Here is a 12969-nt window from a genome sequence, read left to right as displayed (position 1 = left end):
CGGTTCAAACATAGATATTTGTGCGTTTCTCGCTGCGAAAAACAGAGGTCGGTTCTGCTAGCCAGCCGACTCTCCTTGCTTTATAAAAGGGCGAGAGAAAGAGAGAGGCTGGGGAGAGTGCAGCCGTGGAGGCATTCAAGGGATCTATCTTGGCCGTGGAGAAAATGTGCGCACGAGAGGAAGAAAGAAAGAAGGACAGCGGCTGGTCATTCTTTTGGCCGGACAACAGGATTTCTTCCTCCCTTTTTCTTTGATGTTTTGTTTTTATTAAGGGATTTTTAGTTAATCGTATCATGATTAGCTAAACCTCTTAGCTAGGGCTAAGAGGTGAAGCTTGTAACGTGATTGGGATGATGACTTTGTTTTGATTCCTGTCTGGTTGAACCTTATGAATTCTAGTTTGATTATTGAGGAATATTTTTTAGTTTTAATGGTTTGTTGTGATTCAAATTACAATAGATCTGCGATAACTTGAGATATTCTCTTTTCATGTATAAAAATTGTGAAATTAGGCAATCCCGTTGTTCACCATTGTCTCATGAGCATGGTAGGGTGACGGAATCATTCCTAACCTTCACAATTCTCTTATGATTGGCTGTGAGATTGGTAAATAGTTGTTGTTTGCCATTGTCTCCTGGGCATGGTTAGGTGACGGGATCACTTCCAAACCTTCACCAATCTTTTTGCTGATGATTAGATCCATGAGATGTTCAGAGATCTGACAAATCTTTTCTTACCAATTGGATAAGATGAGACTCCGATTCCAGTTGTGTTCTTGAATCAATGTAAGGTAGCTTCCCAATTGCTACAAGTGGATCCTTGGCACCCTAGTTCCCTCCCTACCTTTGAATTTCATGAGTTTTAGTTAAATAAATTCACAATTATATCCTTCCTTTTACCTGATTTAGATTCCATCTTATCCTAGTTCTTGTTCAAGTTATTTTCAGATTACGTACAAGGTTCAGTCCCTGTGGATTCGACCTCGATCTTACCGAGTTTATTACTACATCACAACCCTATACTTGGGGTGTGAAAAGTAGGCAACCCTTCTATTAGTTTGTAAGTCACCAAAATTTATTGGTTGGATGTTATTATTGTACCTTACTATCTAATCATTCTACACCATCACAAGTTTTGAATGGAAAATTCCCTTCTCTATACTATTGTCCGCTATGTCTTTCAAATTTGTGTTTCTCAAGTTTTGAGGTCTAGTGCATTTGTTCATGCATAAAAGAAAACTTTAAGCCCATTGTAATCGAAATTCAAAGTGGTAAGAACCCATAAATATAGCTAAATGTCGTATATGAGTTGTTGTGTAAAGATTAGCATCATTCATGCTCAAGGAGGACATTCAAATAGTAGCGTAAATCTTAATAGAAGTGTCTATATGAACTGCATATTGTGACATCATACAAGACCATGCCACCTATTAGCATACATTAGCTAAGCAATAGCATGACACCTAATTGTTTACCTCCAAAGAGGAATGATATCAACCCCTAAAAAATAGAAAACTATGGTAATTACAATTTGAGTGTTCATGCTTATTATCCAAAAGAAATAATATGGCATAAGGGGAGATAATTACAGTAAAAGATGTCACACATGTTCTTTCTGAGCAAGTAGTAAAGACTTCGAAAAGAATCCTCCCAAGCAAGTTGTCTTTTCAACAAGAAGTCCGTTTCTACAAAATGCAAACACTTGTTAGTGTCTCAGGATCATTTCCAGTAATAAAAGATTTGATCAGATATAAGTTATGGTACTCATGATGTTTAGAAGATGAACCTCCACGTGCAGCAGATAATGTCAGTGCCGATATTACAGAAGCCGGGAGAGAAGATTGTGGGTATGTCCATGAATGTAAAGCTTTGGAATACAAGACTTCAGATGTAGTAATGGGCCCTAATAAGTTGCCAACGTGTTGATCGCGCGACCCACCAAATTGAGATGTAAACAGGGTCATGGACATAAAAGCACTATTCGTGTTTGACCTGTGGCACCTAGAAATTGGAAAAAAAAAGGGAAAGAAAGGGTTAAAAGAGCTCCATGATCTCGATACCAATCCACCAACATGAAAACCAACATACGAAAAACAAGCAGACAATTTCATGTCCATAAGTTAAAGCAGCACCTTTAGAAAATCTTTCAACCAACACTTGGACTAGCAACCTAGGAGAGTAACAATTTTTCACATATATCACTGTTGGGCTATTGAGGAAGACAGAAGGATAAAAGGCACCTCATTATACATCAAAATAAGCTCTACTTCAACCAAAACTTGGCAGAATGTGACTATATTGCAATTATAAAAGTATTTTAAAGAATTATTATAAGCTTAGAGCTACTTTAGACCATTAAAGCCAAGCATGAAAACAGGTTATAGCATGCATGACATGTAAAACAAATAAAACACAACATGACATGTACCAATGTTCACACATACACTCACCAGCTCACTGAGGAAGAGGAGACCAATCGCAGTGTAGTTTTCAATGTAAAATCCAGAGGAACTTTGTGACCAGGAATATGGACTTCGGAACAGAAATTGCCCGAAGAGAGAGATGGAAAATCACCAATTTTTTCAGAAGTATCAGCAGGCGATCGCGAGAGAGCAGGGAGCTCACGAGCAACCATTCCTTTTAGTGCTTTATCCTACAACAAATTCTAAAACATTACTGCTCACGGAGAAATTCACTAAATAACTAAACTATAGAAGGAAACTACTAATAAATATTACCATATCAATTATGGCAGGACCAGATAGCATTTCTTTACCCAGAGAAAGCTCAGCAACACTGCGAAAGGTGTTTTGACTACATTTCTCAAACTTCAAAGAACTTTGCTCTGGATCATCTTTGTAAGAAGTAGTTGAAGTATCGGAGATGTTAGAAGCCCCATTGTTTACACTGAATATCAAAATGGTAAACAACATGTAAAGGACTCCATAGCATAAGAAGAGTCAAGTTCATCAATCGTCAGTAATATACACCACTAGATATTACGAAAAGAGTACCATGGAAGCTGGGATTGACTTTCGGCAGCTACACTACGAACAACAGAGGGGCTCTCCTTATAGTTAGCTTGTTCACTAGAAGGAAAAGCATCCTGCTTAACATAAAAATAAGATACGATAAGATAAAAACCATACCATGCATCTGCAAATGGGCAAAGTTGATTGATGACTGCTGATGCTAAAGTTGAAGTTTGAAATCAATACTTGCATATAATATCAGTGAATGAGAACTCAGTTTCAGAGTGAGAATTGCCTAGGGATCGAAACTAGTACACCTTGTTCCCACTTGGACAGAATAGTTCTGACATTATTAGAAGCGTGCATGTTTCTCACGGATAACTAATTTTGGTCTCCACCGAATCCAAATCCACTTGGACAAGTCGACTCAGTATAATCCACACAATTTTTTAATCCATGTATAATATAAACTAGAACTAAAAGAATGAAGATTGATATGTGCATTCACTTTGGACTGAAGTATTCTCACCCTGGACTTTTCTTTTCCATACAAGATTCTAAACATGTCACTGGATTTTTTGACAGGATATACTTCATCCACACGGGTGTCTATGTACTTTGGAGTCTTTGATGACTCAAGTTTCTTGACTCCACGAATCTTTCCTCCAGTAGTCCTGGAAAGCAGGTAGAAGTGCACTCAATAAAAATAAATAAATTAAAAACAAATCAAAGCATAAAAGGCAAGGGACAAAGTCTACCCATTGGAACACAGTGGAGGATCCATAGATTCATCAGGCCTTCCATAATTCTTCCGCTTCAACTGCTCTCCCTGCCACACAACACACACAATGTCATGAGGGAGATCTGAACTTAAAAGATGAGGTATTATGATCGGCACAGTGGTGCCTCCGAGCAATCTCATTGTTTATAATTCCCACTAAGCAGAATGTGACATGCATGTCAAACATACAACACCAAATTAACCATGCCAAGGTTGTCAAGACAGAGAATAACCAATAAGTGGGAGCAAGAGCATTTGGAAAGTAGTAGCGTTAATGTGACAGACAGATCATTGGGCTTTTGATGCCGAACCCACTTAGAGTTTGATTTTGCCTGACATGGCACTCCAGGGAATGGGCCCAAGCATCTAGTCACAAGAACAACAAATAAAGGAGATGACAACGCCTTAGTTCCCCATTGCAAGAGTGCAATGCAAATATAGAACTGGGAATGGAATGCAGTGGCTTTCAAATACTTACGAAGAAAGAGAAAGTATACAAGAAATACAAAAATAATATGTAGATATTTTTTGTATTTAAATATATACTAAATTAGAAATAAAAATACAAAATGCAACATCCAATAAAGTTACATTTCTTGGCAAGGCATAAGTTGAATGTAGGACAATATGTGAATGGAAAAGGTAGACTAGATGGAGTCTTGGAAATCATGAAGTTGGTGAGTGCAAAAAAGCTTACAGCTTTCAAAGGTGGAGTTTAAGGAAATGGTTGGTCCAGAATGAAAGCAGCACCTTGGGTAGGTGATTCCAACTGCACAATGCTTGTCTACAAGTATCGAGTGATTCCGTAACAATGTGTCATATGATAGATAACACTATGTATGTTCAACTGTTCAGGTTTTAGTATCTTGAAACTAGAGTTTGAAGTGAAAATGTCCAAATCCAAGTTAGGTGAACAAACCTATGATTTAATTCTAGTCACAAGCACATGGCAACACAATAGTACTTGGACAATTCCCCACAAGGAAGTGACAGATCGTTTTGATATGATTAACAATAATGTTAATTCTCACTGTTGTACTAGCATTCCATATGAACAGGTTGAGTTGTCTCGTCACTGAGAAACTTTGATTTTAAAAAGTTATATAAACCTATTTGCCACTACCCCATTTTGTGCCAATGACGACATATCCTAGAATATTGTTTGCTTCTTTGCCCATTTGGTACAAGTGCTTATAGAGAATCTTACAACACCTTGTATCATTTGGGTGCTCCCATCAATTGGCACTCATTCAAGATGATTCTTAAGCCAACAAGAACGTTCCATAGCCACAAGCCTGGTGTCACTGAAATCTCCAATGACAGCTTTTGTTATTTTTGGAAAGATGATGACTCTATTGGACTAAGGCCAAAAAGAGAAAACAACAAGGAAACAGACTAAACAAAGCACAAAATTGGGACAATGGATTTTCAGATTTTCGGTTAAAGTTGAAGGACTTGGGGTTTGCAGAATTGGGAATGTGGGTTTCAGATTGTGGGAATTGGATATTTATGATTTGGACAATGGATTTTAAGATTTTGGGAATTTAGGTTTGGAAAAATTGGGAATTTTGGAATTTGGATATCTAGTTTTGATATTTTAGGATTTCAAAATTTCAAGTTTGTGGATTAAGGTTTTGGATTCTAGAATCTAAGTTGGGGTTTTGATAATTTAGGATTTTGAAAATTCAGGTTTGTGGATTAAGATTTGGGATTAAGGTCTCGCCACTGAAGTTTTGCCTCTGTGATCCACGTATTGTTTGACTTTCATCTACCCTTCCACTTGACAAGGTACTCCCGGTAACCTCCATGTCGTATGGAAACCACTGGCTCATCAGTCATCCCAGATATCATTTATCTTCTCTCTTGGTAGGTGTGTATGGCAAAAGAGGTAGATGCTGGGAAGAATAGTCAGGTATAGGCCAACGGTCATGGGACAAGTCGAGAAGGATATCATTAGGATCAAGGTGATGGTTTGAATAAAAGCTAGTGGGTGTAGATGTTGGACCCTTAAAAGACACAAAATCTTCCACATTGAATATAGATTTAATACCCATGTCAGGTGGATGCAACATACGCATCGTGTCTCAAATTATTCAGTATGTTATAAGGTTATGCACTACGCGCTTGTAGTTTCTTAACGGTCCCTTGCGGAAACCATTTAGGCCTTATGTGAACCATTACAGTCACCTATCTAAAACTTTCTGAACCTGTGATGAGAGTCGGCAACTATCTTGTAAGTTTCATTGCTCCTGCTAATCCATTTTCTAATTTCAACATGCATGTGAATCATAGATATGACATGTAAATGCATATGCGGACTCTGATGACCTATGTGAGACTAACGCAAAAATAAGATCTATGAGCTTCCTAGGCTCATCTACTTGCCTATCCAGATCCACTTCCTCCATGGGACTCATTTGATCGTGAGGAATGTTTGGTAGAGTTAACCGAGGAAAAGATCCAAGGCATGTTGAATGTTCCGCATGGGTGTAAGTTCATCCGGTATGTCCTCTGGGATAACATCACCAGACCCCTCCAATACCAGACTCACCTCAGGTGGTAGCTCTACACTACCCTTGAATGTAACCACAGGTGGCATCTCCATACTAACCTTAGGTGTGTCCTCACTTGCCACGTGGACATACACCATCAAATCAGCTTTAATCTCCCTTTCAAACTCTTTGACATTTATTATATGGAGAGACTCAAGCTAGAATTTCCTCACATCTTTAGGATCACGTTTCTTTATATCCTTTTCTGGAGTGTTTTTGGGCAGGAGATGATTCAAATTTATCTTCTTACCCTCATGCATAAATGAACATGTATTTGAGTGATTGAATAGTGTCACATCATGATCATACAACCAGGTCTACTCAAAATAATGTGGCCTACATCCAAGGCAAAACATCACACCACAGCGTGTTTGTATAGGAACCAAACTAGATAGGAATGATACAACACTAGAGCTGGGCAGAATCCGACCCGATCTGACGGATCCGACCCGATCCGACAGATCCGACCCGATCCAATCCAAACTGAAGGCCAGGATCGGGTCAGTTCGAGTAGGCCCACTCAGATCCGAACGTACATCAAGTCGAGTTCGGATCAGTGGCCAATCCGGACCGATCCGATCCAATCCAATCCAATTCGGTTAGGTACTATATAAATAATATTTAATTTTTTATTTTCACTTTTTCACTAGCCGCCTCACCCGAACAAAACCCTAATCTCTCCCTTCTCTTTCTCTACCCGAACGAGGCGCCACATCCACCCATCTCTCCTCCTTTCTCTCCTTCTTTCTCTCCTCCTTTCTCTCCCGATTTCCCACATCTCCTCCTTTCTCTCCCTCTCTCTCCCGATCTTAATTCAGCCCAGTCTGAAACGACTGGACAGACTCAACTCGATCCGACTTAATTCGGTTTCCCAGATCGAGTCGGACTCGGTTCGGGTCAAGCTAGCAAGAATTTGGATCGGATCGAGTCAACCCTGCTAGACTCGGTCCCGGATCGGATCGAGTTCGAGTCGGGTTCTTGAAAAATCGAATTGAGTCGAATTGGACCCGATCCGACTCGACTCGATGCCCACCTCTAGACAACACTGAGAAACCAGAATCAAAGACACATCAACCCATGAGAATCGATAGGGCTAAGGGTGAGGAACGACTATCAAACCTAAACGATCTATGGTGCTAGCAAGGACCACATTGGTGCAACTACTACTATCAATGATCACCTTGCAATTTTTGTCACCACACTTGGCATAAGTGTGAAAATTGAATTCCTACACCAATCATCATTTTCTATAGTCTAGCCAAAGGAGCATTTAACAACTACAAGTGGCGCAGTCTCAACTCTTTCGTCTTCTTCATCACTAGCACCAAGCCAATCACAGTTCCACTCCCAATTATCTTGGCCCACCAAAGAAACCGTGCAACTTCTCCAAGAGACCCGTGAATTTAATACACTCCTAAATGGTTAAGTTTCATCTTAAGTAAGCACCTAGATGAACGTGGTCTCCCGCCTCCAAGGCGTAATGAGAAATAAGAACTTCTCGATTGACATGACCAAAGAGTCTAGGAAAGTGACATAAAGGATTGTCCTCACACAACCTATCCAACCAAATCGGACCTTAGAGCCAACTCTTGATGAGAAAGAAATCTCCCCACAAGAAAGAGGGGCCACTTCGAGAACCTTTTTTAGAGATATGCTCCCAGGAGACGACGACCCATGGTAAGGTATTCAAAAACAATTACATAACAACTGTTATGGCCGTTACATAAATGGGAATTGCTATGCTTTATGGGGTTGTAACGGTTGTTATAGAAAAAAATGGCATGTAACGACTATTACGAGGCCGACACAGTTTTTTGCCACCATACCAAGAAAGGAAGAAGTCCCCAACTAAACACAGCATAGACCATTCCACTCCAAATAGCTTGAATAAATTCCACCAAAACTCCAATGCAAATAAACAACTCATGGATAGACAATCCATTTATGACATCCCTTAGGCATAAGTTGCATCCATTTAAAAGGAGAGAAAACAATGTTATTCATAAATAAATTGAAGGAAAAAAGGAAAGTAGAATGTCAAGGAAGGAGTAAATGTTGTGGAAACGATGATGTACAAAAAGCTATAAATGAGAAACAATCATGTTTCAAAGCCTAGTAAGGGACTAGAAACAATAAAAAAAATTTGAACAATATATAACTACCTAAGAGATAATAGAAAGAAAAGAAAAGAAAGAGAGAAAGAGAGAAGGAGAAAGGGTGAAGAAGGAGAGAAAGAAAGAGTTAGAGAGAGAGAGAGAGATTAGGGCAAGATATTTGTGTTAGCCCAAAGACTAACACATACCATATATATGAGATAATTTAAGGAGTGTGATACTCCTCAAGAATACAAGATACCATACGAATGCATACATAAACAAAATATATGCCTCTACAATATCTCTCCACACTCCCCCCTCAAGTTTTTTTTTTTCTTTTTTTTTTTTTGAAAAGCTACACTCCCCCTCAAGTTGGAGCATGAATGTTTATCATGCCCAAATTGCATTGTAGCACAGGCAACTCAAGTGATGACAGTCGGTACCTTTGGTCAAAAAATCAACAAGTTGATCTTCAAATTTTTTATATGAGAAGTGAATTTCCTTCGAAACCACTTTGTCACAAATAAAATTGCAATCAACTTCAATGTGCTTGGTGCATTTCTAGTAGACTAGATTCAAGGTTATGTGAATAGCAGCCATGTTATCGTAGTGAATAGTTGTGGGAGAGGAGGCATGAAGCCTAAGTGCAAACAACAAGGTGCATAACCAAAGCAGTTAACATACACCATGAGCCATAGCCCAATATTCTACCTCAACACTGGAAAAGAAGTAAAACAAATTGTTAATCGCTTATCCAATGAGGTTTCCACCAACCAAGGTGCAGTAAATAGAAGTGGACCAAGGATCAAAAGGTGATTCAGCTCGAGCTACATCCGTATAGACCTCAATCCATAAATGATGTTTGGAATAAAGAATGCCTCGACCAGGAGAGCCCTTCAGAAACTTCAAGATACGATAAACAAACCAAGATAACAAGTGCGAGGAGCATCCATAAACTTGCTCAACACACAACATAGGTGATATCTACACAGTGATGATAAGATTAATGAGTTCGCTAACGACACGCCAATAAATGTGAACATCAAGAAGAGGCTCTCCATTGTCCAGCTTGAGGCGATGATTTTGCTCAATGGGGGTCTCCACGGGCCGGGAGCTTGGAAGGCCAATATCACAGAGGAGATTAAGAGTATATTTCTGTTGAGGCACATACAACTCAAATTGAAAGGAAATTTTTATAGGATAACTATAAGACTAACCATGCTTTTATGGGACAGAATGTTGGGCAGTTAAGGAACAATATGTTCATAAGATGAATGTAGCTACAATGAAGATGTTGATATGGATAAATACAAGACAAGGAAGGAACAAAGGATAGAATTATTAATGGGATCAATTTAAGGGAACTTAGGAGTAGCACCAATAGGTAATAAGATGGAGGTAAGTAGACTTGGATGGTTTGGTCATGTGCAACAGAGACCAAAAACTGCACCGGTAAGAAAGAGTGACTTGGTATGAGTTGAAGGCTCTGAAAGGGCAAGGGGAAGGCCTAAAAGGACGTGGGTGAACGTAGTAAGAAAAGACATGATGACCTACGGTTTAACTGATGGTTTGGCCCTTGATACAGTGAAATTGCGGAATAGATTTCATGTAGCTGACCCCAATTAATTGGGAAAGTTTTAGAGGATGAGAGAAAAATGGGCAAGTATAAGTGATATCAAGGCTGCATCTAGGTGCACTATTGAATTTAGTTGCAACCATGAGCTCAACGTAATGGAAATTACTTGGAAGTACCTTCCTCAATATCATTAGTGAGGGAGTGCCACTCAAATTGCCATTGCTTCCTTTCATATCCAACTTGAGAGTAATGTAATTTTGGAACTTGATCCCAGTACAAATACCAAGGAAAGCATTCGCACTTTACCATTGTCACTTTGTTGACCAAATTATTGCAATCGAATTCATAGCACATGCAAATGCAGTGCGAAGAATGTAGTAAATGGATGCAATTGGAAAATACTTACTCTCAATTCCGAGGGTGTCTTCCTTTTCATGGTTGCATCAACTTGCACCTTTGAAGCACCTCTCCCGAATGGAAAAGAATTAGATGATGATGGATCCGGAATAGCAACTTTTGCCATAATCCTCCAACCTTTACAACTGCATTATTCCCAATAAGCAATTCCCTTCCTGCAAATATTACAAACATTTGATAGAAAGGAAACCATTGAACCCAACCACCAAAAATACAGAGAGGAGAAGAGATGCTACATATGCAGCCCATGCCCTAGAAGTCTTCCTCCTCGCGGAACATGTGGGAAAAGATATGTGGTGGCCAGGACCGGTGATCTGGTGGCCACTTCATGGATAAGCCGGCATCTATTCAACTAGTGGCCTAAAAAGGGAAAAGTAAGCTATATAAACAATGCAACGCTCCGCATTCAATCAGACAACCATGAAAACAAGACAGTCAAGAGTTGTCCAATAACTGTTTTTTGACCTATGCTCATCCACACGATGACCTGCCAGCTCAACAGTACTGATCAAGCCACATATTTTCCACATGAATCGTGATGAGGGATCTACTTACTACTACCACATGAGTGCATACGCAAAACTATCAGCATAATAAAAGCAACATATACTGTGAAATGTTATGCATATCTGGCACTTGGGAAAAAGCAACAGAATCAAATGCCAATTGGTCCGCCTAAGCAAGCAACCCACCATACTAAGGAATTGGGATGTTTTGGCCAATCCCAAACCCATTCTGGCTTAGGGGGACCAACCAGAAAGCTTTCATCTGTGCTTAGTGCTCTTCTTCTACTCTATTGATGGGAAATCATTGCATTCTTGATCCAAAACAGTACTGGCACAAGTGGATGAGATATAATCTTCCAGACCATTCATCAGGAAGTCCTTACAATGGAGGGTCAAGATCCCAAACAACAATCAGACAATCCCATCCCTACAACTACTGACCAACAAATGGATATGAGAGGACAAAAAACGAAGAAACAGTCCCCATTCTACAAGAAACGGCCCACTGTTTAAATAGCTAGGATCACAAACTGATCTTCGAGCTATGGTACTCACAAACAGTAGACCCACCAAATGAACAGTCTGGATCTCACCCATACGTCTCAGGCATTGGATCGAATGCATTGATTTTTCTGTGTCTGTAAAAGACAAAAATCTATCCCCTCTTTTGGAATTGGAGTCATTGGAGCCAATGCCTCCGCTACAGTTCGCTGAGTCATGCGGGACCCATGATTAAATGATCTAGACCGTTGATCTGATAGGCCACACCGTGGATAGGAAAAGCCTTAAAAATCTCCAGGATTGAATATTCTAACCCTTTGATTGCCAACCAACAACACATAAACAGTCCACAATCAACAGAAAAAGGGCCAAAATATCGAAGGTTCATGATCATCCAATCTGCCAATCGTTAGCGGCAACCCCTATCCACAGCACGACCCATCAGATCAATGGCCTGGATCACCGAAATTCGGCCCCACGTTCCCTGAACCAATCAACGCCTGAGCAAAACCATAACACTGGCCGAGGCTCACGACCCGATAATTCAAGAAAACCCTAGAAATTCAAGAAGCAAAAGGAAAGAAGAGAATCGATACTTCGAGAGATGGAGAGCTTTCTGGAATCCGACAGATGAAGAAGATAGCCTGATCTCTCTGTAACCCTTGAAAGAGGATTTCTAGGGCAAGGGCTGGAGAAGACCTGGAGAAGACCGAGAGAGAGAGAGAGGAAAGGTTGGATTTTGAATAGAGGAGTGATATGATACTCAGGCCGCGTATGACACTTCATACGCAGGCACTCATAAATTGTACACGTGGCCTATACTAACTCAAATAAACCGTCTAGATTGTGCAGATCATTGTATCCAACTCAAAATCCCAAGATTATTTTAAATAAATAATTCTAAGCTCTGATTCGTGAACAATTGTTTGCAGAAATAGAACCGTTGGATTATTTTCATTTTTTAGCGTCCATTAAATGTCGACCGATCCGATAGTCAGCTTAACAAATAAGCTTTAATTTTATTTAATGAAACCTTTACACTGGGTCCCATAATTTGGACAGTTTAATTTGGATAATTATATTTCACGTATGCAATTTCTAAGTAAATTCTATGTGCCTGCATATCATCTATCAAAGTCTGCCAGAGTATCAATGTTTGTTTTCTTTTGAAAAAGAGGGGGGAAATGAATGCGGCAAATGGGGATTTTACACAGTATTACACGGTTTTCAATCTGATGATTGATGGACGTTTTCCTTTAATCTAGACCGTTGATTGTTGTTTCCAAGGATATACAACTATAAATAAAGATTTTATAGATAAAAATAAGTTAATTTTTATCTTATACTTATGGATGGATGATTAAGAAGCGAAGTACGTAAACGGTCCAAATTGAATTAAAAATGGTCCAGATATATAATCTTTCATTTTGGGAATCAACAAACCAATGGTCTAGATTAACTAAAAATCTGACCCACTATCCACACGATTGACACGCGCAAATGCGAGCCAAGTAGTAATTCCTCTTTGGATCTGTGTGCAGTAAACAACGGTTTCTTTTTTGGAAATTG

General features: G+C 39.4%; 1 protein-coding gene across 1 annotated transcript in view; it reads right to left on the bottom strand.

The window, feature by feature from the left end:
* Window positions 1-12098, bottom strand: part of LOC131249153 (uncharacterized) — a 28346-nt gene extending 16248 nt beyond the window's left edge. The window contains exons 1-9 of the mRNA XM_058249740.1: window positions 11997-12098; window positions 10383-10518; window positions 3730-3800; window positions 3501-3645; window positions 3014-3105; window positions 2738-2906; window positions 2450-2652; window positions 1786-2000; window positions 1589-1684 (exon numbers count right to left, since the gene is read on the bottom strand). Of these exons, the coding sequence (XP_058105723.1) occupies window positions 1589-1684; window positions 1786-2000; window positions 2450-2652; window positions 2738-2906; window positions 3014-3105; window positions 3501-3645; window positions 3730-3800; window positions 10383-10499 (1108 nt within the window). The 5' untranslated portion in view covers window positions 10500-10518; window positions 11997-12098. The remainder of the gene's footprint in view (window positions 1-1588; window positions 1685-1785; window positions 2001-2449; window positions 2653-2737; window positions 2907-3013; window positions 3106-3500; window positions 3646-3729; window positions 3801-10382; window positions 10519-11996) is intronic.
* Window positions 12099-12969: the final 871 nt, after the last annotated feature.

Source organism: Magnolia sinica, chromosome 6 (assembly GCF_029962835.1).
Source record: "Magnolia sinica isolate HGM2019 chromosome 6, MsV1, whole genome shotgun sequence".
In the NCBI taxonomy this organism is placed as follows: Eukaryota; Viridiplantae; Streptophyta; class Magnoliopsida; order Magnoliales; family Magnoliaceae; genus Magnolia; species Magnolia sinica.
Note: the sequence above shows the minus strand (reverse complement) of the source record. Positions and strands in the feature narration are given on the sequence as shown.